A 24,423-nucleotide genomic window follows, 5' to 3' on the forward strand; every position below is an offset into this window, starting at 1 on the left:
TCACGGGGAAATGGGGGACACGGGGGAGACACGGGGACACGGGGGACATGGGGGACACGGGGGAGACACGGGGACACGGGGCACACACAGGGACACGGGGGGACATGGGGGATACAGGGGACACGGGAGACACAGGGGACACGGGGGACACGGGGACACGGGGCACACACGGGGACACGGGAGACATGGGGGACACGGGAGACATGGGGGACACGGGTATGGGGCACATGAGGAGACACAAGGGGACATGAGACATGGGGGACACAGGGGACATGAGGGACGCAAGGGGACATGATGGGGCAGGGACCAGGCCTGAGACCAGCCAGCCTGCAGGGACGTGTGGGGACACGCCCCCCCCGGGGGGGGGGCACCCTGGACATGTGTTTCCTTCCCACACATCCACTGTAGACAGACAGACAGACTGACTGACAGAGACATAGACATGTACATGCAAACGCAAATACAGACAGAGTGATACATAGATACATAAGACACATAGATGGTACATTCAGAGATTCACAGATAGAGATGGGTAATATAAATGGACTGATCGATAATGCGTAGACATGCAGATAGATAATAGTTAATAGCTAATATATAATAATAGCTAATATATATGATAGATAATACAGACACTTACATACTTATACATAGATTCACAAACAGATCATAACTAGACTGATAATAGATGATACATAGTTACATAATAGATAACGAAGACTGATAGATAATAGATACATACCTACACATAAATAGATAGAGATAGATACACAGATAGATAGACAGACAGATAGACAGACAGTAGACAGACACACAGATCATCCTTTCTTTACTTCTTAATCCTCCAAGCATAGACTATAATAGAAATCCCAGTAAATCTAAGTATTTAAAATAACTGGGAGTGCGCCAGTCCCTGGGGGCTCACGCCGGTCATCCCAGCTACTCGGGAGGCTGAGATCTGAGGATCGCAGTGCAAAGCCAGCCCGGGCAGCGAAGTCCATGAGACTCTGATCTCCCATGAACTCCCAATGAAGTCGGAAGTGGCGCTGTGGCTCACGTGGTAGAGCACCAGCCTTGAGCCAAATAGCTCAGGGACAGCACCCAAGGCCCTGAGTTGGAGCCCTGGGGCCAGCACGAGAGACTGAAAAGGGCAAGGGACTGCTCTGGAAAGGACGGAGGAGTTCAGGCGGGTTTCGAACCCACCGCAGAATCCGGGCTGGCGCCAGGGGATGACCACGCCCCTGCGCGCGCAGGCCTGGGCGTAGCTGGCCAGGGAGGCGCACAGACATTCATGGCCGTCGGAGCATGCGCACACATCATACTGGCAGTTCCTCACATAGGGCCGGGGGCTGATGGCGGGGTGGCAGGCCTCGAACACGGACGACGTCAGGACCCCACAGGCCTCCTCCGCGAACCTGGCTGCGGCCGGACAGACAAGCAGCCTGAGACAGACCCTGCGGGGCCAGGGGGACTCCAATACCCAAAGCCCCGAGAGCTTCTCTGAGCACCCACCCCTGTCTCCCTACAACCCCACAGCCCCAGTGTCCCCAGTGATTGACTCTCCTGAAGGCCCGGCCCCCAGTGGCTCCCGCCTGTCATCCCAGCTTCTCAGGAGGAGGCTGAGATCTGAGGATCACGGTTCAAAGCCAGCCTGAGCAGGAAAGTCAGTGAGACTCTGATCTCCCATGAACCCCCAGAAAACCAGAAGTGGTGCCATGGCTCAAGTGGTAGAGCGCCAGCCTTGAGCTGAAGAGCTCAGGGGCAGCGCCCAGACCCAGAGTTCAAGGCCCACGACCAAAAGAGGTGGGGGTGGAGGGGGGGAGAGGGGGGGACTGGGAAGAATAAGCCAGATGTCAGGGATCAATGTTGATGGTAGAAAATGAAATGAAGGCTCCTATCTGCATGCAACACACATGCACACGCATGCACGCACGCACGCACGCACGCACGCAGTGGGTGCTTTAACCCACAGGCTGCTTGGATCCCCACCCAGGGGCTGGGTCCCCACGTACCCAGGCGCGGGTTGAGGCTGCAGGGGTGTCTGTCCTGACTCTCCAGGTCCTGGCAGTGGGCCTGGAGCTTCCAGGAGTTGCCGAAGTCGGCCACTAGGGGCTCCACCAGGCCGGCGGGCGTGAGGAAATCATCGCCCTGGTTTCCGTTGTAGTTCCCGCACAAGCCGCAGGTCCTCCCCCAGTAAACCGGGGACAGCTGCGGGGAGAGACCGCGTGGATGGGCAACGCCTGCTACGTTCAGCTTATCAGCTGGGACTTGAACTCAGAGCCTGGGCGCTGTCCCTGAGTTCCGTTTTCACTCAAGGCTGGCGCTCTACCACTGAGCCCCAGCTCCACTTCCGACTTTTCGCTGGCTCACTGGAGATCAGCGTCTCATGGGCTTTCCTACCTGACATCAGCTTTGAACCACAACCCTCAGATTGCAGCCTCCTGAGTAGCTGGGATTGCACGTGAGCCACCGACGCCCAGCATGAGATGATTTGGATCCAAAAAGTGCTTTTGTCAATGAAGTTCTCATACCTATCATTCTAGCTACTTAGGAAGCTAAAACCCAGAGGATCCTGATTCAAAGCCAGCTCCGGCAGTGAAGTCTATGAGAGACTCTAGCTTCAGTTAACCAGCAAAAAGTTGAGCTGGGGGCATGGCTCAAGTGGTAGAGCACCAGCCTTGCACACACAAAAAAAGCCCAGCAAGCCCAAGACGCCATGAACAAGAGGACATGGCTGGCACCTCTCTACAGGTGGAGGCGCAAGACAGTCCAGTTCTGTTCGATCACCAGTGGGTGGCAGGAGATCACTCTACAAACCTGCAAGCCAAGGGAGTTACCAACTCCCCAGAGGGGGGAGAACCCCTGGGGGCCCACCCCAGGCTGTCCCAGAAAACTAACAGCAGCTTCTCCATAACAAGAGGGCCCCTGTTCCTTGCTCTGGGGGGACACAGGCCCTGAGAACAAAGGAATTCTTCCTTCCACATAATGTCATTCTGGGGGAGGAGGGCGGGGGAGGGGGCTGGGGGAGGGAGACCCGCTGTCAGGCTGGGGCTCCCAAGAGGAGACCTACCTTCAACAGAAGCCTGCCCCAGCCATCCCAGTCCAATTCCATGTCCTCCCCAAAGCTGAGACGCACGGAGGTCATCACGGTGTGCTGGATTCTGAGGTCCCCTGTGAACCGGCGGGACAGGATGAAGGCCCAGGCGGGGTAGGGGCGGCCGTGCTGGCCAGCCCGTGTGTTGTGGGAAGAACATAGATGTCTCCAAAGACCACTTCAATAACGCTGGGGGGCCCACAGCTCACGCCTGTCATCCCAGCTCCTCGGGAGGCTGAGATCGGAGGATCGCAGTTCGAGGCCAGCCTGGCTAGACTTATTTCCAGCTCAGCAGCAAAAAAGAAAAGAAAAATCTGGAAGTGAAGGGTGTGGCCCAAGTTGTAGAACACCAGCCTTGAGAATAATCAAAGCAAGCCAGGCACCCGTGGCTCACACCTGTCATCCTGGCTACTCAGGAGGCTGAGATTTGAGGATCGTGGTTCAAAGCCAGCCCGGGCAGGAAAGGCCGTGAGACTCTTACCTCCAGTTAACTACTTGGAAAGAGCCAGAAGTGGCGCTGTGGCTCAAGTGGTAGAGCGCCGGCCTTGAGCACAAACAGACTCAGGGACAGCACCCAGGCCCTGAGAATACTGAGAATACTATAGAGTAATGACCAGCACAGTGGGCAGCCATGGGGGTTGGGGGGATGGTGTAGGAGGGATGGGGGTGGTGATCAGGGCAGACAACTTCAAATAGGATTTAAACCAGCCTCTGACCCCCCCACACACACACACACCGCCCAGCCCAGAGCCTGTCATTCCCCTCATGGCCACAAGGGTGCAGCAGAGGCTCCCACACCCTTGACTTTAAATGACAGGTGCCTAAAGGCTAAGAGACCCTTCCTTGATCTGGGCCGGAGACAGCTGTGGGAAGATAGAGCCGGGCAAGGGGTCTGGCCTCCTTTGAAGATGCAGTTTGGGAATGGTACAAAGTGATACGGGATAGATGGCTAGGGACGCAGAGAAATTATGTCACAAACAAATAGCACACGGGAGCCGGTGGCTCACGCCTGTCATCCCAGCTACTCAGGAGGCTGAGACAGATCTGAGGATCGCAGTTCAAAGCCAACCCCCTGGGTAGGAAAGTCGGTAAGACTCTTTATCGCCAATTAAGTAGCAAAAAGCCAAAAGTAGAGCTGTGGCTCAAGTGGCAGAGCACCAGTCTTGAGAAGAAAAAAAAAAAACACCACTCAGGGACAGTGGCCAGATTCTGAGTTCAAGTCCCAGGTCCGACAGACACCCACAAATCAACCCTCTCAGAATAAGCAGACATTTAAACCAGGAGGTAACTAAGGAAAGGCGGTTAATCTCCCATCCCCCTCTGCCCATCACCCCTGCATTTAGATGTGAAATTACCAGAATAAAAGAAATGAATACGAATGATTATTTGAGCTAGGTGCCAGTGGCTCACGCCTATGATCTTAGCTATTCAGGAGGCTGAGATCCGAGGACTACAGTTCAAAGCCAGTCTGGACAAGAAAGCCAGTGAGAGTCTTATCTCCAATAAACTAATCAGAAAAGGCAGGAAAGTGGCATTGTGGCTCGAATGGTAGAGCCCTACCCTTGAGCACCCCAGCCCTAAGTTCAAGTCCTAGGACTGGAAAAGAAAAACAACAATTATCTACTGTTGCCAGGCGGGTGCTCTACCACTTGAGCCACAGCTCCACTTGCAGCTTTTTGGTGATTCATTGGAAATAAGAGACTCACAGACTTTCCTCCCAGGCTGGCTTTGAACCACGATCCTCCGATCTCAGCCTCCTGAGTAGCTGGGATGACAGGCGGGAGTCACTGGTGCCCAGCAGTATTTTTGCTTTGATTGTCATGGTATCACCTGGTGAGAATCGCAGACAGGAAGGTGTGTCCCCCAAGGCGGGGGGGGGGGGGTCACTGAACTTGCCCCTAGTGGTGTCCTTAGGTCCAACTGACCAACAGCCCCCCAACCCGGGTACAGGAAGACTTCCTTTAGGGCAGGAATGCACTGAGTCCTCCAAAGATAACACCCTATTATGTACGGGGGGGGGGGGGAGGGGAGGGGAGGGCTCTGGCAGGGGGGAGGCCCACCTTGCAGGAGGGGGAGTTGGATGTCTAGGCTATCCACGGTGACCTCTCCCCCGTGCTTCAGCGTCACGAGGCTGTTGTGGGGGGCAGGCAGCCGCACAGTGACCGAGCGGGTACACACGGCGTCCACGTCGTCCGCACACTGCCGAGAGAGACGCGGGCTGCCCTGGTCACCGCCCTGGCCCGCCCAGGGCCCGCCTAACCAGAGAAAGGCCGCCAGCCAAGGGAGCTGGGGCTTCTTCTCAGGAGCACACAGGGGCCCAGCCCGCTCAGATGCGCCTTGTTCTCCTCAGAGCCTCCTGATTGGCTGACTGGGTCAGGCACACTGATTGGCTGGGCCAGACGCACTGATTGACTGACCAGGTCAGACACACTGATTGGCTGGCTGGGTCAGGCACACTGATTGGCTGGGCCAGACACACTGATTGACTGACCAGGTCAGACACACTGATTGCCAGGCTGGACCAGGCACACTGACTGTCTGGGTCAAGCACACTGATTGGCTGGTTCAGGCACACTGGTTGGCTAACTGGGTCAAGCACACTGATTGGCTGAGCCAAACTCACTGATTGGCTGACTGAGACCAGCTCCCGGATTGGCCAGCTGGGTCAGGAACACTGATTGGCTGGCTGGGCCAAGCTCACCTGCATGGTCTCTATGACAACGGAGAAAGAGTGGTCCAGGCAGTCCTTGGCCAACTGATACTGGCAGATGCCACTGAAGGTGAAGTGTCTGTTATCGAAGCTCTTGAAGTGACCCTGGCCTGTGACAAGACATTCTCCTAGAGAGACCCAGGTGAAAGGGGTGAGATTTCATCCTCTGGGGATGTAACTGGACCCCGCCAATTCCCCCAACCCACCCTCCCCACCCACCCACCCCCAGTCCCGTGCCAGTCCAAATGGGGTTCTAGAAGAAGATTCGAAACTCAGTTCTCACTGGGCACAGTGGCTCATGTCTGTCATCCTAGCTACTCAGGAGTCTGAGATATGAGGATCACGGTTCAAAGCCAGCCCAGGCAGTACTGTCTGTGAGACTCTGATCTCCAATGAACCACCAGAACAGGGAAGCGGAGCTGTGGCTCAAAGTGGTAGAGCGCTCGCTTTGAGCAAAAGGAGCTCAGGGACAGCGCCCAGGCCCCAAGTTCAAACCCCAACCATCAGGAAAAAAACAAATCAGTTCCTCTCTGTGCCTCTGATCATATGAAATAAAATAATATTTAGCAAAATGAACTCCAGGAAATACAAACAAGAGGTTTTTTTTTTCTTTGTCATTGTTTTGTTTTCTCTCTGTCTCGTGGGTTGGTTTCTCTGTCTCTGGGAGGGTGAGGGGAGAACAGAAATGGGGGGACAGAGGGTGGACATGTTACTGTCACCCCTCTGCACATCCTCTTTATCATCACTATTTTTTTCTGTCAGTTGTGGGGCTTGAACTCAGAGCCCGGGCACTGCCCTTGAGCTGTTTCCCTGAACGCTGGTGCTCTCCCACTTGAACCACAGCTCCGCTTCCAGCTTTTTGCTGATGCCATCAGGGAGAAGAATCTCCCCAGACTTTGGACCATACTCCTCAGATCTCAGCTTCTCGAGTTGCTGGGATTACAGGCAGAGCCACCGGTGCCCGACAGTAAGAACTTGTTATGTGACTGTTTGGTTTCAGAAATCACTACCACTGAGCCATTTGTGTCAACTACCTTTGACCCTGTTTGCAGCGAGAGGAATTCTTCCCCAGCACCCCCTCTCTGTCTCTCTGTGTCTCTCTGTCCCTCTGTCTGTCTCTGTGTGTGTGTTCAAGAATGCCCTTATCTAAATAAGACTCTGGACTTTCCTGATTTTCCACAATGCCCAGGAAGAGAGAGGTCAACGAGAAAAATGTACAAATATCCAAAAGTGAAAGCTATGAGCCGCAATCTAATCCTCCCATCTGCTTGCCCGCCCTGGGGCTCCACCATTTCTTCCTGGGGAATCAGAAATCTAAATGTTCTACATGGCTTATCTCCTTGGGACAATTGTGAGGGACAGAGGGGCAAAGACCGGAAACCCCCGGAATTGGCTGAGGGCCCTGCCAGCAGAGTTTTGTTTTGGACATCCTACAACCCCAACAGGTCACGTGCCCAGCTCACCCCCCTCTGCCCAGATCCCCACACTTCTGCTATTCAAAGACAGAATGCGAAAACAAATCTGGTCCAGGCGCTGGTGGCTCCCGCTTGTCATCCCAGCGACTCAGGAGGCTGAGATCTGAGGATCGTGGTTCAAAACCAGCCTGGGCAGGAAAGTCTGTGAGACTCTGATCTCCCATGAGCCACCAGAAAACTGGAAGTGGCGCTGTGGCTCAAGTGGTAGAGCACCAGCCTTGAGCTGAAGAGCTGAGGGACAGCTCCTAGGCCCTGAGACTGATTAAAAAAAATCTGGCCCTACAAATACACCTAACTAAAGGCATCCTACAAAGTAGAACATCCAGAAGTTAAAGCAGACCTGCTCACAAATAAAGGTGCTTCTTTATTTAAAGAAGGACACTGAGTACTGCGGGATCATACATGTCATCCCAGCTACTCAGGAGGCTGAGATCTGAAGATGATGGTTCAAAGCAGCCATGGAAGGAAAATCTGTGAGACTCTGATCTCCAATCCGCAGACAAGCCTTCAGACAAAATCATCTGTGTGTGTGTGTGTATGTGTGTGTGTATGTATGTGTGTGTGTGTGTGTGTGTGTGTGTGTGAGAGAGAGAGAGAGAGAGAGAGAGAGAGAGAGAGAGAGAGAGAGAGAGAGAGAGAGAGAAAGAGGCCTACCTGGGCATTCTTCATTGCTACAAATCCACACGCCTTTCCTGCAAATGCTGTTGGAGAAAAACAGCCCAGGGTCACTGATGCTTCTGCAGAAATGAGGGCCACGGGGGGAGGGGGGAGCACAGATGGAGACCCCAGCCCCGCCCCCACCCCAGCAGGATGCACAAGGAGAAGGAGGTAGCGGCTATGCCAGACCTCAGGAGGTTAAAGTTCTACAGGACAGGAGCCGGGCGCCAAGGCAGCTCCCGCCTGGCATCCCAGCCACGCAGGAGGCCGAGATCTGAGGATCACGGTTCAAAGCCAGCCCGGGCGGGAAAGCCTGTGAGACTCTGATCGCCAATGAACCCAGAAAACCCGAAGTGGAGTTGGGTATGGCTCAAATGGTAGAAGGCCAGCCTTGAGTGACAAAGCTGAGGGTCAGCACCCAGGACTTGAGTTTAAGCCCCAGGATACTCTGTCTGTCTGTCTGTCTGTCTGTCTGTCTGTCTCTCTCTCTCTCTCTCTCTCTCTCTCTCTCTCTCTCTCACACACACACACACACACACAGATTCAGAGGACAGGCTCTGAGTGTTGATTGATGGTTGTTATATAACCTTTCCTCAGGAGGATCTTTCTTCTTCTTCTTCTCTTTCTTCTTCTTCTTCTTCTTCTTCTTCTTCTTCTTCTTCTTCTTCTTCTTCTTCTTCTTCTTCTTCTTTTTCTTCTTCTTCTCCTTCTTCTTCCTCCTCCTTCTCCTCCTGCTCCTCTCCTCCTCCTCCTCCTCCTCCTCCTCCTCCTCCTCCTCCTTTTCCTCCTCCTCTTCCTCCTCCTCCTCCTCCTCTTCCTGCTTCTTCTTCTCTTCTTCTTCTTTTGCCAGTCTACAAACTTGAACTCAAGGCCTGGGCACTGTCCTTTAGCTTTTTTGCTCAAGGCTGGCACTCTACCACACCTCCATTTCCAGCTTTTTGGTAGTTCATTGGAGATAAGAGTCTCATGGAGCCGGGCGCTGGTGGCTCATGCCTGTCATCCTAGCTACTCAGGAGGCTGAGATCTGAGGATTGTGGTTCAAAGCCAGCCTGGGCAGGAGAGACCGTGAGACTCTTATCTCCAATAAACCACCAGAAAACCGGAAGTGGCGCTGTAGCTCAAGTGGTAGAGCACTTGCCTTGAGCTGAAGAGCTGAGGGACCGTGCCCAGGCCCAGAGTTCAAGCCCCACGGCTGACAAAAAAAAAAAAAAGAGTCTCATGGACTTTCCTGCTTCAAACCTCCATCCTCCGATCTCAGCCTCTTGAGTAGCTGGGATGACAGGCAGGAGCCACTGGCACCATTTATTAAAACATAGTTTGGCAGCTAGAGACTTTGTATATAAAGGATATTTCCCTTTCCTGTGTTCTGTGCATATCTGTATTGTAATCCCAGAACTCTCTTACTCAACTTCCATAGACCAGTCCAGTCCAGTCCAGACCAGAACAGGCCCAGACCAGACCAGCCTAGAGCAGGCCCAAACCAGACCAGACCAGACCAGTCCAGACCAGACCAGGCCCAGACCAGGCCCAAGTCAGACCAAACCAGTCCAAACCAGCCCAGACCAGGCCCAGACCAGATCAGTCCAGCCCAGACCAAACCAATCCAGCCCAGACCAGACCAGTCCAGCTCAGACCAAACCAATATCCAGCCCAAACCAGACTAGTCCAGTTCAGACCAAACCAATCCAGCCCAGACCAGACCAGCCCAGGCCCAGGAGCCCAGGCTTTCCCCCACACAAAGCCCCTGGGCGGACCCCATGGTACAATCCACACTACCAGGTGTTGCAGTCCTGGGAGACGGAGGATCCCGGTGGGTACCGCTTCCCGGCATGCACACAGGAGCACTGGGCAGGCTGCACGCAGCGGCCTTCGTCCAGGAGCTGCCCCTCTGGAGACGAGAGCACAGACAGATGTCGGCATCCGCCCCCTGCACACTCCCCACGGGCCGCCCCCCGCCTCAGAACCCGGAAGAACTCGTCCAATGCACACTTATCCTTCACGCGAACGAGAGGGAGGATGATTAGTGAACCGAGAGTCAGCTTGGAAAGCAGCAACTTAGAGCATCCGCCTGGCAGCTCGGTAAGCCCACAGGAAGACACTGAGTCAAGAGTTATGTTCAGCCCGGTGTGGTAGCTCACACCTGTCATCCCAGCTACTCGGAAGGTGGAGATCAGGAGGATCACCATCCAAGGCCAGCAAAGTTGGACAGATCCTCATTTCAACAAACAGGCTGGGGGTGGTGGTACTGCCTATGGTCCCTGCCATACAGGAGGTCATAAACAGGAGGACCGTGGTCTGAGCTTGGCTCCTCACAAGAGTGCAAGACTCTAACTAAAAAATAATAATAATAACCAAAGAGCTGGAGGGGTGGTTCAAGTGGTAAAGCACGCCAGGCGCCAGTGGCTCACGCCTAGCATCCCAGCTACTCAACGGGCTGAGATCTGAGGATCATGGTTCAAAGTCAGAGCAGGCAGGAAAGTCCAGGAGACTCTGATTTCCAATGAATTACAAAAAGGAAGTCGGAAGTGGAGCTGTGGCTCAAGTGATAGAGCGCTAGCCTTGAGCAAAAAGAAGCTCAGCACCCGGGCCCTGAGTTCAAGCCCCAGAACTGGCAAAAGAAAGAAAGAAGGTGAGACAGACAGAAAGAGAGAGAGAGAGAGAGAGAGAGGAGAGAAAGAAGGAAGGAAGGGAAGGAGGGAGGGAGGGAGGAAGAGAGGAAGGAAGGAAGGAAGGAAGGAAGGAAGGAAGGAAGGAAGGAAGGAAGGAAGGAAGGAAAAGAAAGAAGATAAAGAAAAGAAGGAAGGAAGGAAGGAAGGAAGGAAAGGAAAAGGAAGGAAGGAAAAGAAAAGAAGGAAGGAAGGAAACAAGGAAGGAAGGAAGCAACAAGCAAGAAATCCTCGCTTGATCCAGATTCTTCTACAAAAGACTTTAAGGGGGGGGGGGGAACCTAAATAAAGGGCCTCTGAAGCTGGGCTCCGGTGCGCACGCCTGTCATCCCAGCCACTCAGGAGGCTGCAATCTGAGGATTGAGATTCAAAGCCAGCCCGGGAAGGAAAGGCCATGAGACTCTGATCTCCCATGAACCACCAGAAAACCAGAAGTGGCGCTGTGGCTCAAGGGGAAGAGCGCCAGCCTCGAGCAGAAGAGCTGAGGGACAGCGCCCAGGGCCTGAGTTCAAGCCCCACCACTGACATACACACACCCACACACAGTGGCCTTTGTCTCCCTCGCCCCTGCCCTGGGACACTCTGGGGCCCAGGGTCCGGGGTCCGGGGTCCGGTGGATGCCCAGAAGCTTTACCTGGGCAGCTGCAGCCGTCCACGCACATCTCGGGGCACGTCTCGCGCACGGGCAGGCCGTGGCAGGTGCTGGCACACGGGGACACACACTCCTTGTACTCCATGCCCGCGGGGCACGCCGGGTCTGGAAGGGAAGTCAGGGACGTGCCCCCCCTCAGGCCCGGCATCGCTCCAGGCCGCGGGGGGTCACCACAGCCTCTTAGCCCCCCCACACTGTCTGCTCTGTTCTCGGGGTCACCTCTGTCCACTGGTCCACGTGGCCCCAGGGGACCAGCCTCCCCCGCCGAGGCTCTGCCCACCCTGGGGAGAACCTGACCGAGACTCTCGACACGCTACGCCACCCCTTCATCTCCATCACCCGTTCTTGTGCTTCCCGGGGTGACCCCAAATTCCTCTAGACTGGGAAGGAGAGGCCTCGGGGTACCAGCCAGGAGCGGATGGGGTTCACACCGCCCTCCTCCCCCCGATCCCACCGCGATGCTCCCTCCCCAGCCGGGCATCGTGGCTCCCGCCTGGCATCCCAGCTACTCGGGAGGCTGGGACCCGAGGGATCACGGTTCAAAGCCAGCCCTGGGCGGGAGCGTCCGTGAGACTCTGATCTCGGGGACCCACCCCCCGGGGCCAGGTGGGCAGTGTGGGGCCCGTGGCTGGGCGCGGTGGGCGCCGTGATCCCGGCCGGGCCAGGGTGGCTGGCGGTGACTCACGGCAGGCGCTGAGCTCCGTCCAGCCGTCCAGCACCAGGCCCTGGTGGGCACAGGCGCGGGCGTACTCCAGCAGGGCCGGGCACGCGCACGCCGGGCCCCGCGGGCACGCGCACAGCGTCTGCTCACACAGGGCCAGGAAGGGCTCGGGGTCCAGCCACGGGCGGCAGCGGGCGAAGGCCGAGGAGCTGGTGAGCAGCTGGCACTGCTCGCACGGGGCCTGGGGGGGGGGGGGAGAGGGGGCTCAGCTGGGCCCAGGGCCTGCGGCGGGGGGGGGGGGGAGCAAGGGGGAGGGGGAGCAAGGGGAGGGCGGCGCGCGCCTGTCATCCCAGTCACTCCGGAGGCCGAGATCGGAGGATCGCAGGGCGAGGTCAGCCCTGCTGGGACGGTCTGCAAAGACTCTTATCTCCAGTTAATCAGGGGAAAAGGTCAGAGATGGAGCCGTGGTTCAAGGGGTAGAGCACCAGCTCTGAGTGAAGAGACTAAGGGAAAACGCCCTGGCCCCAGGTTCAAGCCTCACTCCACCCCCAAAAGAAAGCCATCGGTGGGCTGGGCGGATGACTCAGTGGTAGAGCGCTCACCTCGCACGCGTGAAGCCCTGCGTTCCATTCCTCAGCACCACGTATGCAGAAAAAAGCCAGAAGTGGCGCTGTGGCTCAAGTGGTAGAGCGCCAGCCTTGAGCACAAAGAGCTCAGGGACAGCGCCCAGGCCCTGAGTTCAAGCAGGGGGACTAGGAAACACACACACACACACACACACACACACACACACACACACACGCACGCACACACACACACACGCACACACACACACACACACACACACGCACACACGCACACACACACACACGCCTGCAGGCCTGTGCCCACAAAGGCATCCATTCTTCTCTTCTGTCTGCTAATCCCTCCTGCAGGGGTGTCCTCTGGGCCCACTGATGGCTGATGAGCCCCTCCCGCCTCTCCTGGCTCCCGGGCTAGACATCAACTCCTTCTGTCTCCCTCATCTCCTGTCTGCGGTGCCAGATCCAGCTCCCCCCATCGATGACGTCACACACGCACGCACACGCCTGTGCGCGCACCCAGGGGACGGTGCCCAGAGCCAATTGTAGCCTGGCTTAATCCCATTTGAGGCTCATCAGCCAAGGCCAGGCCCCGTCCCCTGGAGACAGGAGACTGGCCTGGAAGAAAAGAAGCAAATGAAGTTCATCTCTCCAGAGCTGAGCAGACAGGGAAAGAGAAGAGGAGGAGGAGGAGGAGGAAGAGGAGGAGGAGGAGGAGGAGGAGGAGGAAGGAGGAGGAGGAGGAGGGTGGGGGCAGAGAAGGAAGAGGAAGAGGAAAAGAAGGGGGAGGAAGAGGAGGGGGAGGGGGAGGAAGAAAAGGGAAAAGGAGAAGGAGAAGAAGAAGAGGAGGAGGAGGAGGAGGAGGGGGAGCAGGAGGAGGAGGGGGAGAAGAAGAAGAAGAGGAGGAGGAGGAAGAGGGGGAGCAGGAGGAGAAGAAGAGGAGGAGGAGGAGGAGGAGGAGGGGAGGGGGAGGGGGAGCAGGAGGAGGAAGAGGAGGAGGAGGAGGAGAAGGAGAAGGAAGAAGAAGAAGAAGAAGAAGAAGAAGAAGAAGAAGAAGAAGAAGAAGAAGAAGAAGAAGAAGAAGAAGAAGAAGAGAAGAAGAAGAAGAAGAAGAAGAAGAAGAAGAAGAAGAGAAGAAGGCAGCCAGAGTCCCCAATCTCAGCGATAGTACTTGTTGCCAAACAGCTGACTAAGGAGAAAAGTCTGGGGGGGCGGAGGGGGCAGAGGGACACTCCAAGGGTAGACACTGAATAAACAAAGATAGAGTCTAATAGATAAAGATGGAGATTGTTCGGCCGGGCCTGGTCTTTGCAGCTCCGGGGTAGGCTCCCGAGCTGGGTTTAAAAAAGTGGGTTCAAGAATTCCTTGCTGGACAATAGGGGCTAGTTTCTCGCTGGTCAGAATGCAGAGTGAGTAGGTTGTTGGTTCTATTTATAAATTGCTCACCCACATTCCAAGATTCTGAATCACAATGATTCCTTTTTTTTTTTGGTCGGTCGTGGGACTTGAACTCAGAGCCTGGGCGCTGTCCCTCAGCTCTTCAGCTCAAGGCTGGCGCTCTATCATTTGATCCACAGCACCACTCCCAGTTTTCTGGTGGTTCACTGGAGATCAGACTTTCCTGTCCAGGCTGGCTTTGAACTGTGATCCTCAGATCTCAGCCTCCTGAGTAGCTGGGATGACACCAGCACCTGGCTCACGGTTAAAGATTTTTGACCATGAAATGGGTTTCTGGGTGGAGTGTGTTTTCTGCAGTGGCGTTTCTTGTTTGATTCTGGTTTGGTTTTGTTGGTTGTTTGAGCAGAAGGTATTAAGATTCTAGCCCATCTGTAAGTGTTGATTCGAGACCCGATCACCCAACAATACGAATCAAACCGAGAAGCAATTCTCCAAAGCGCTGAATCGGATGAGGTTCCCTGGGTGGAAATGATCTCCCTCTCTGCCTGAAAGTTCTTCTTCTAGCTCACACTGAGCAGAAACTATCACAAGTGTTGACTACACCTCTGTGGACAAACAGTACCAAATGACGGCCTCCAGGGGTGAATTGCTTTGTCTCCTACACAGTACCTCCTACAAGTACCTCTCCAAGCCATCCAGGGAAACACTTTCCAGTTATTCCAAGACAACACCGGTGCTGCAAATATTAGCTTTGCAGACAGGTGATTTCCTGAGAGAAAAAGCAGGTGTCAGGGTGGCTGGCTCCAACGAGAGGTAGAACAATCCACGGGGGAGGGGAAGGCCGGTGAACACACAAGGGCATCTACAGCAAGCGACAGAAAGAACGGGTTGTGTTTGGCCACTCGACACCGAAATTCAGAGGTGAGAAGGGAAAAACAGGAAATGGGGGCTCTTGTGGGGAGGAATAACTTCCAAATCAAACCCAAGAAATCCAGGGTGAACCGATTGTGTGGCCCCAGTATTCAAGATGATGGGGACTGGCCCTGAGCTTTCCAATGGATGCAAAAGGGAAGAGGGAGGGGGGCGTCTAGCAGGGAATTGGGGGCTGGTTTAGAACTGGGGTCCCCAAGACACTTAGATTCCCAACAAGGGTGTTCCAAGGATTTGACTCTTCCAAGTAAAGGCCAGCAGGGCAGCGATGCTCACGCCTGTAAGCCCAGCTATCTTAGGAGGCTGAGATCTGAGGATCGTGATTCAAGACCGGGCAGGGGAGGAAAGTCCATGAGACTTTTCTCTCCAATGAGCCACCAACAAGCCAGGAACAGAGCTGTGGCTTAAATGGTCGAGCAGCAGCCTTGAATGGGAAAAAGCTCAGGAGTCTAGTGCCTCCAGGTCCTGGGTTCAAATCCGAGTACTGACACACTTACACACACACACACACACACACCCTGCCTTGGAGGGAGGAGGCAAATTTCCACAGAACTGCATGTTTGGAAATAGAAGAAGGAAGGAAGGAAGGAAGGAAGGAAGGAAGGAAGAAAGAAAGAAAGAAAGGATTGTTTTTAAATCCCTCTTGCTGTGCACAATAGTTCAAGGGAGAAAGAGACTGGGCCCTCCATCACCGGGCCTCCATCACCGGGCCTCCATCACCGGGCCTCCATCACCAAGCCTCCTGACGGGGAGGCAGCTCTCAGACCTCTCCCTCTCCCGCCAACCCTAGGCCATGCTTTGCTTCGCAGATGACATGCATTATCACCAGGAAGGGGAGGCGACCAAGAAGACATCTTGGAACTTATACCCAAAGTGTACGTGCACTAAGGCCGACGCACCGCACACCCTACTGCACTCTCCAAGCTGGGGCTCCAGTGGGGGGGGGGAGGGGACTGGGGGAGACACACAGCGCAACTGGAAAGTGACCAGGGCACACACACCCTCCTCCTCAGCGTTACCAACATCATCCTCATCATCATCATCATCACCGCCGCCGCCAGCATCGCCATTACCATCTTAGTTGTTCTAACGCTGCAGTTTCATGGGTTTAAGAACAACTTACACACACACACACACACACACACACACACACACACACACACGCACACACACACACGCACACGTCTTTCTCATTTACTCCAAGGCCCCTGGCAGCCATTACTCCTGGCTCACAGAACGCATGCGCCTTGCCCACACTTCCAAAGCCATTGTAAATGACCTGAGCCAGCCCTGAGCACCAGGCCAAAGCCAGGGCTGAGAGGAACGGGAGGAACAAACCTTCCAAACTGAAAAAAACAAGAAAAGAAAGGAAGAAAAAATACAAGAGGCAGCTTCCCCTTCCTCACAAACCACCTCCTCTGGGTGCTGGAGCTCAGTCTCTCTCGCTAGGCGCACTGGGCTATGAACCAGGTAACCCTTGGTCGACCAGATGGAGAAACAAGCAGCGTGGAATCAGGGTTAGAACATCTGGAGGGGGGGAAGGCTTTGGGGACGGGTTTGTTTATGAGCTTGGAATTCTCTGCACAAACAAGATAAGCACCTGGGTTTGGCCCCAGCCCGAGACCTTTTCCTGAGCCCTGAGCCCAGCCCAAACACTGCGTGCTCCGAGGTTCAGAAGTTCAAGGTGTTCCGTGAACATAAAGACATACCAGACGAGTCACCAGCTAATCAAGAAGCCTTCCTGTGTTGAAGTGCTGTGTGCGTGTGTGTGTGTGTGTGTGTGTGTGTGTGTGTGTAAGAGATTGTATTTCCAAAAGAGGAGAAAGCCAGGCACCGCTGGCTCCCACCTGTCATCCCAGATACTCAGGAGGCTGAGATCTGAGGCTCATAGTTCAAGGCCAGCCCAGGCAGGAAAGTCCATGAGACTCTGATCTCTGGTGAACCAGCAAAAAAGCTAGAAGTGGCGCTGTGTGGCTCAAGGGGTAGAGTACTAGCTTTGAGCACAAAAGCTCAGGGATGGCTCCCGGGCCCTGAGTTCAAATCCCACCAAAAAGAAAAAAGAAAGAAAGGAAAAAATAAGCCAGAGTGGCCCACAAGTGGACCCATTCCTTGTCCCCCCAGAAAGAGAGTACGAGAGAGAGAGAGAGAGAGAGAGAGAGAGAGAGAGAGAGAGAGAGAGAGAGAGAGAGAGAGAGAGCGCCCATGACCGGCTTCCTCTTAGCACAAGCCACACACTGTCAAGATGGCGCCCAGCCCCGCTGCACCCACCTTCTGCATCTCCACAGAAGAGCTGTTGCAAAGCATGCTGGGAGGAGAAGCGCGTGGACACCGCTGCTCTTCACCGCTCAGGGCCCAGGAGTTGGCAAAGTCATAGGGGTCAGAGGTCAAGATGCCTGACCAGAGAAGTTTCCAGAAGAAATGACGCATTAGTCCAACTAGAACTCCGGCGTCACTAGTAAATACCCAAACAGGGCAAGGCTCTGAGTTCAAACCCCAGAACCACACACACACACAGATGTCACCCATTTGCTTGGCAGAAGATGCAGGAGAATCTTCTCAAACCATCTAGAATCTACCAGCCACCTACCATGCAGAATTCCCTGTGACTATGGGAAATTCCATGTTGAACATCAAGTCAAGTGTGAGGAGATCCAAAAAATGTATGATGATGCTAGAAGAGGTAAACTGAGGAAGCAAGCCCCACCCGGGGAGGAGGACTAATGATACTGGTGTTGGTTTAAGAGGAGGTTTGGGGGGGGGGGGGGGCTGGGCTGGGTTTTTGTGTTTCTGAGATCAGGACTCGAACTCAGTATCGGACCCGTCTGCTCGTTGGCTGGCGCTCTACCTGCTGAGCCACGCCTCCCACCCCCATGAGGAGGTTTTCAGGATTATGGAGGGCCACAGCAGAATCCTACCCTCTTGGGTCCTGAAGTCGTCTTCAGCGAAGACGTTGAAGTCACCACACAGCCCGCACGTCTTGTTCAAGAGTCGGTCCGAAAACTGCACCTGGAAATTGCCACTCGTGTCCACCCGGGCCACGAAGCCGTAGGTCTCGCCGGATAGCTTGTAGTACCCCGCCTCCATTTCCAGATACAGCCCGTGGGAGGCGTAGGGCACCGAGACACTGTGGGCGAGAGGACCAAGGACACACTGAGAATCACGCTTCTCAGCCGGGCGCCCTGCAGCGCATGCCTGCAGTCCCGGCTAACAGCCGAGGATTGTTGATTGAAGCCTTGAGGAAGTTCCTGAGACTCCTATCTCCGCCGAAAAAGAAGAGCCGGGCGTTGGGAGCTGTGCGTGGCTCAAGAGGTAGAGAGCCAACCTTAAGAGGAAAAGGCTCAGGTCAAGTCCTAGGTCTGGCGCACCCCCCCCCCAGCTTTGGACGTACTTTTGCTCTCCTTCCTTCATGGTTCCATTGGCAAACAAATGAAGGTCAAAATACTCCCCGAGATACACAGACAGACCCACTCGCCGGCCATTTTCAAAGTCTCCTGAAAGAAAAAAAAAAAGTCAGTACGTCCCCCCAAAAAAGTTAATGTCTTTATTCATAGGACCATAATCCTAGCGACTCGGGAGGCTGAGATCTAGAGGATCATAGTTCGAAGCCAGCCTGGGCAGGAAAGTCCGTGAGACTCTGATCTCCAATAAACCACCAGAAAAGCCGGAAGTGGCGCTGTGGCTCAAGGGGTAGAGCGCCAGCCTTGAGCTGAAGAGCTGAGGGACAGCGCCCAGGCCCAGAGTTCAAGCCCCAGGAGCGACCAAAACAATAAATAAATAAATGGAGGAAACAGGATGCTCTTGGGAGAACAATGGAGCCCAAGGTATACCAAATCTGGGTTCCTCTCCCTGACCCCAGGACCTTGACACGCGCGCGCGCACACACACACACACACACACACGTGTGTGTGCATACGGTGTCAACCTTCATCTACACGTTATCTTCTCTTGTAGCACCGAGCAGTAGGAATGCGTCCCCAACCCCAATTCACCCCCAAAAAGTGTTTGGTCTCTAGGCCAGTTCCCCCCAGAAAACCTGAGTTCCCAGAAAACCATGGCTGAACCGAGAGCAAATTATCCCAGGAGAGCAATGGCGGTGCTCGGCTCGGCTCCCCCTGGGCTCCGCCCCAAGCCAGGAAATCCATGCCAACCTTTGGGGGTTGGCAAAGGAGGGTGGGGGGTACCCCTCGGGAAACCAAGCGAGGTGAACGCTCTCTGAGTCTGTCTGTCTCTCCTCTGTCTCTGTCTCTGTCTCTCTGTCTCTGTCTCTATCGTTCTATCTCTGGCTCTCTGACTATCTCTGTCTCTGTCTCTCTCTGTCTCTGTCTATCTCTATCTTTCAGTCTGTCTGTGTCCCTTTCCCTTTCCCTTTTTCCCTCTCTCCCTCTCCTCCTTTCCCTCCCTCCCTCTCCCTTTCTCTCTCTATCCCCTTCTCCCTCTCTCTCCCTCTCCTTCTCTCCTTCTCTCCTTCTCTCCTTCTCTCTCCCTCTCTCTCTCTCCCTCTTTCTCTCTCCCTCTCCTCCTCTCCCTCCCTCCCTCTCCCTTTCTCTCTCTATCCCCTTCTCTCTCTCTCCCTCCCTCTCCCTCTCCCTCTCTCCTCTCCTTCTCCCTCTCTCTTTCTCTCTCTCCCTCTTTCTCTCCCTCTCCCTCTCTCCTTCTCTCCTTCTCTCTCCCTCTCTCTCTCTCCCTCTTTCTCTCTCCCTCTCCCTCTCTCCTTCTCTCTCCCCCCGCCTCACACTTTTTGTGTAAGTCCGTCTAGATCATAGTCCAGTCACGAGGCCGGGACGGCAGGCAGCCCCACCATACCCGGCTTTCTTCTATTCTCTTAGCATGGGCTCGTGACCTCTCGTCCGGGTTGGCCTAGAACCACGATCCCCCTGTCTCTCGGGAAGCCAGATTGCCTGGGGGGGGACAGTGGGGAGGGGGAGTTTCTCCACGTCCCAAAGCTCCTTCTAGATCACATCCTTCCCTGTGCTCTGATTCAGGAGCTGGTGCGTTGCCTCTCCCCAAAGCAACCATTCAACCATGAGAGTGGCGTCCGGAGAAGCTTCTAGACGCCAGAGGCCACCGTGGGGCCATGCTCCTCTGGGTCTCCCGCAGCCATCTCAGAACTCAGGCATGATGGGAGACACGTAGTCCGCCCTTCACACGGTGGGGGGGGGGGGCTGGATGAGGCCCCGCCGGCCTCGCGTCTGCGGCCTCCTCTAAGGACAAAGGAAGAGAGGCCCTGCAGAGATGGCAGCGGAGACTCACCCAAGATGGAGAAGGCGCGCTGCTGGCAATCGCCGGCCAGGAGGTAACTACACCGCCCTGCGAAGCTGAACACGGCTCCGTCAAAGGTGTTGATCACGTTGTCTCCGAAGAGGCTGCAGCGGGCTGTGGACGGCCGGCCTGGAGCCTCCTCCCTGCACACGGCCCCTGAGGGCGAGGCCGGGGGTCAGCCCAGCCTGGCCACGAGCCCTCCCCTCCCCGGCCTCCGAAATGAGGCCGCAGCTGGAGGAATCTGGGGTGCAGGACGGAGCTCTGACTCCAAAGGAAGGAGAGAACTCTGATGCCAGTCAGGGGCCCCGGGGCTCCCGCCTGTCATCCCAGCTACGCAGGAGGCTGAGATCTGAGGATGGAGGTTCAAAGCCAGCCTGGGCAGGAAAGTCTGTGAGACTGTGATCTCCCATGAACCACCAGAAAACCGGAAGTGGCGCTGTGGCTCAAGGGGTAGAGCACCAGCCTTGAGGGTGTAATGGGGTAAAAGGGGTGTGTGTGTGTGTGTGTGTGTGTGTGTGTGTGTGTGTGTGTGTGTGTGTGTGTGTGTGTGTGTGTGTGCCAATCTTGAAGCTTGAACTTGAGGCCTGGGCATTGTTCCTCACAGACATTTCTGTCTGGCGCTGGCTTCCAATTATGATCCTCACATCTCAGCCTCCTGAGTAGTTGGGGTTACAGGCATGAGCCACCAGCGCCCGGCTCTGGAGGTAGAGATCTTTCAGGAAGTCTGTTCAATCTAATGACTCTGCTTACTGACTGGAAATACAATAATGGCTGGGTGCTGGTGGTTCACGCCTGTTATCCTAGACACTCAGGAGGCTGAGATCTGAGGATCATGGTTCGAAGCCAGCTAGAGCAGGAAAGTCCATGAGACTCTTTTCTCCAATTAACTACATAAAAACTGGAAGTGGTGCTGTGGCTCAATGTGGTAGAGCACTAGCCTTGAGCACAAGGGCTCAGAGACAGTACACAGGCCCTGAGTTCAAGCCCCACAACCTACAAAAAATTATGTATGTACATATATGTACACATATATATGTGTGTATATGTATATATATGTATATATATATACATATATATATGTATATATATATGTATATATATATATATATATATATATATATATATATATATATATATATAACGGCCATCACAGAAGACATGAAATATGCAGAAAAGCATGAAAAAATAACCAGAAGAATTCATTTTTTCATTAGCTGGATGGATGGATGGGTAGATAGATGAGTGGATGGATGGGTGGATGGGTGGATGGGTGGATGGGTGGATCAGTGGATAGGTGGATGGATAGATGGATGGGTGGATGGATGGATGGATGGGTGGGTGGGTGGGTGGGTGGAAAGGTAGATGGACAGATGGATGGATAGGTGGGTGGGTGGGTGGTGGACAGATGGATCTTGGGGGGGTGAGTAGGCGGATAGGTGGGTGGGTGGGTGGGTGGATGATGGATGGATGGATGGATGAATGGATGGATGGATGGGTGGATGAATGGATGGATGGAGGAATGGATGGATGGGTGGATGGATGAGTGGGTGGATAGATGAATGAGTAGATGAATGGATGGATGGATGGATGAGTAGATGGATGAATGGATGACTGAATTGATGGATGGGTGGATGAGTGGGTGAATGGACGAATGGATGGATACGTGATGGGTGGATGATGGATGGGTGGGCGGCGAGGTGGCTGGGTGGGTAGGTGGATAAAGCAAGTACACACAGGAGAACCTCACATCAAATCTCTTCAGTGCCCTGGGCCTTCCGGCACAGCTCACCTGGTGGAAAGGAGTCTGGGCGTCTGACACACATGCATTTGTCCTCAGTGGGGGGGAGGGGGGGGCTGAGGATGTAACTGCAACAGGCCCAAGTCCTGAGGGCCGCCCCGCATGCGCACATCTCGGCATCTCAGCGTCTCGGCAGAGGCTGAGCGGAACCCTGGGATGTTGGGGGACTTCCAGGCTGTCACGGACCCCCTGTGACCCTCAGCCTCTCCTTCTGGGAGGGCTCGTGGGACCCTCCCCCTGTCTCCTCCCTCCTTCACAGATGAATAATCCACTCCTGGGATTCTTTCCTTCCCCTCCAGGAAGCCAGCTGCGCGCCGCCATGGGTCACTTCTTACCCAATAAGAGCGGGCAAGTTGCAGGGCACACCTGGGTTCTGGGGAAACTGAGTCAAAGGCTTGGGAGAGCTGCAGGAACGTCCCAGAAGGCAGCCAAGTGACTCTGAAAGTCACAGGCAGAGCATAGGGCTGGGGGCACACACACACACACACACACACACACACACACACACACACACACACACACACCTGCTGGGTGGTTCTGGAGGGGGAGGAAGGGACAAGAACATGGGGATACCCACCCGACATGGTGAAGGCCAGCACCAGCAGCGCCCCGGTGAGCCTGGACGGGACCATCTGCAAAAAACACTGAAGCTAAGCCGGGCATCGTGGCGCACGCCTGCCATCCCAGCTACTCAGGAGGCTGAGAGCTGAGGATCACGGTTCAAAGCCAGCCTGGCCAGGGAAATCCATGAGACTCTGATCTCCAAGGAATCGGCAAAAAAAAAAGCCAGAAGCAGAGGTATGGCTCAAGTGGTCGAGCACCAGCCTTGACCACAAAAGCTCAGAGATAGCGCCCAGGCTTTGAGTTTAAGTTTGGGGACCAGCACCAGAAACAAGTAAATACACATATAGCCTCCAGAGTCAGGAGGCCCTGACCTGACTTTCACTCACCCAAACAAAACCCTTCTCGTGCAACAACAGAGAACCCCAGCCTACGCTCCCCCAAAGCAGGAATCACCCCCCCACCAACAATCTTCCCTGCTATGCCAACCCTTCTTCCAAAGGGCACATACCCTGTCCTGTAGACTGGGGGTATCTCCAAGGTCCCACGGAAACTCGGCCACTCATCAGTGGGGAGACCACCCTTAGGCCATTTGCCTGGTGCTGTTGAGATCTGCTATATCTCCGGACCGTCCAGCTCTTAAGCAGCTCAAGGGGGGCTGTGGGGTTCCCACCGCAGGGGAGATAAGCCTAACGGATTCCTGCCCCCCCTGCCACCAAAGCCACGAGCTGCCCCACAGGGCACTGGCCTGCTCTTAATCACCCGCAGGGAAACAATGGCAGGAAATGATATTAGAAACACCATCAGGTTTGCTGAAGCCGGAGCAGTTTGGAGGGAGACCTTTGGACAGCTGCCACCGCCTGCTCCCCAATGCCTACATCCCCACACCCCCAGACTCCTGGGGCCCTGGATCCCCCCCCCAGCCTACACAGGCCGGCATGTGCAGCAATAACTGCTTTCCCCGTCCGGGGTACAGTCAGGGGAACTGGGGAAATACCTTCACACCAGCCAACCTGGCAGCCCACGAAGAACGCATGCTTCGCTTCTGGTTCCCGCCCGGGCTCATAGACTCACGAGTGGAGCCCGGCTAGGTTCTGGTTAAGGATGAAGATTGCCGATCGGCAGTCCAGGCCCTTCTCTACATGGGGGAGGGGGACGTGTGTGTGTGCGTGTGTGTGTGCGTGTGTACACACACACTGGTCCTGGAGCTTGCACTCAAGGCCTGGGCGCTGTCCCTGAGCATGTTGGCTCAAGGCGGGCGCTCTACCACGTGAACCACAGCTCCCTTTCCAGCTTTTTGGTGGTTCCTTGGAGATCAGAGTCTCTTGGACTTTCCTGCCGGGGTTGGCTTTGAACCAAGATCCTTAGATCTCAGCCTCCTGAGTAGCTGGGATGACAGGCGTGAGCCCCTGGTGCCTAGCTATGGCTTGATTCTAATAGGCCTCCCTAAGTCTCTCTCTCTCTCTCCCCTCATCCCTCCCCCAGGAGGACCACCAAGCTCTCATGACTGCTTCTCACCTGGTACCACCCACCCTTGCCATTCACCCTGTGCACCCAGCGTCCCCTTCATGTCCACCATGTGTGTGTGCATGTGTGTGTGCTGAAGATACAAATTCTCTAAGTCATACCAGGCGACACTTGCTCACACCTGTCACCCCAGCTACTCCGGAGGCTGAGATCTGAGGATCGCAGTTCAAAGCCAGCCTGGGCAGGAAAGTCCATGAGACTCTGATCTCCCATGAACCACCAGAAAACCAGAAGTGGCGCTGTGGCTCAAGTGGTAGAGCGCCAGCCTTGAGCTGAAGAGCTGAGGGACAGCGCCCAGGCCCCGAGTTCAAGCCCCAGAACTGGGGGGAGAAAAAGGGGGGACGAGAGGGAGACCCTGGAATCCTACAGGCCCTGTGTTGTCTGCAGGCTCTGGCATGGAGCTCAAGTGCCCAGGGCAGTTGATTAGATGGTTCCAGAAGGCAGGAAATCACAG

At 55.1% G+C, this 24,423-nt stretch overlaps 1 protein-coding gene across 1 annotated transcript in view; it reads right to left on the reverse strand.

Annotated features, from left to right (window-relative positions):
- Vwf (von Willebrand factor) overlaps nucleotides 1-23,162 on the reverse strand; it is an 84,495-nt gene extending 61,333 nt beyond the window's left edge. The window contains exons 1-15 of the mRNA XM_070005007.1: nucleotides 22,954-23,162; nucleotides 22,459-22,513; nucleotides 20,075-20,239; nucleotides 18,213-18,315; nucleotides 17,740-17,948; nucleotides 17,093-17,217; nucleotides 11,940-12,156; nucleotides 11,237-11,359; nucleotides 9,713-9,824; nucleotides 7,934-7,980; nucleotides 5,796-5,932; nucleotides 5,155-5,293; nucleotides 3,071-3,171; nucleotides 2,013-2,208; nucleotides 1,204-1,419 (exon numbers count right to left, since the gene is read on the reverse strand). Of these exons, the coding sequence (XP_069861108.1) occupies nucleotides 1,204-1,419; nucleotides 2,013-2,208; nucleotides 3,071-3,171; nucleotides 5,155-5,293; nucleotides 5,796-5,932; nucleotides 7,934-7,980; nucleotides 9,713-9,824; nucleotides 11,237-11,359; nucleotides 11,940-12,156; nucleotides 17,093-17,217; nucleotides 17,740-17,948; nucleotides 18,213-18,315; nucleotides 20,075-20,239; nucleotides 22,459-22,513 (1,945 nt within the window). The 5' untranslated portion in view covers nucleotides 22,954-23,162. The remainder of the gene's footprint in view (nucleotides 1-1,203; nucleotides 1,420-2,012; nucleotides 2,209-3,070; nucleotides 3,172-5,154; nucleotides 5,294-5,795; nucleotides 5,933-7,933; nucleotides 7,981-9,712; nucleotides 9,825-11,236; nucleotides 11,360-11,939; nucleotides 12,157-17,092; nucleotides 17,218-17,739; nucleotides 17,949-18,212; nucleotides 18,316-20,074; nucleotides 20,240-22,458; nucleotides 22,514-22,953) is intronic.
- Between the last annotated feature and the right edge of the window lie 1,261 nt (nucleotides 23,163-24,423).

The sequence above is a fragment of the Dipodomys merriami genome, unplaced genomic scaffold (assembly GCF_024711535.1).
Source record: "Dipodomys merriami isolate MVZ:Mamm:240054 unplaced genomic scaffold, mDipMer1.0.p SCAF_654, whole genome shotgun sequence".
NCBI lineage: Eukaryota > Metazoa > Chordata > Mammalia > Rodentia > Heteromyidae > Dipodomys > Dipodomys merriami.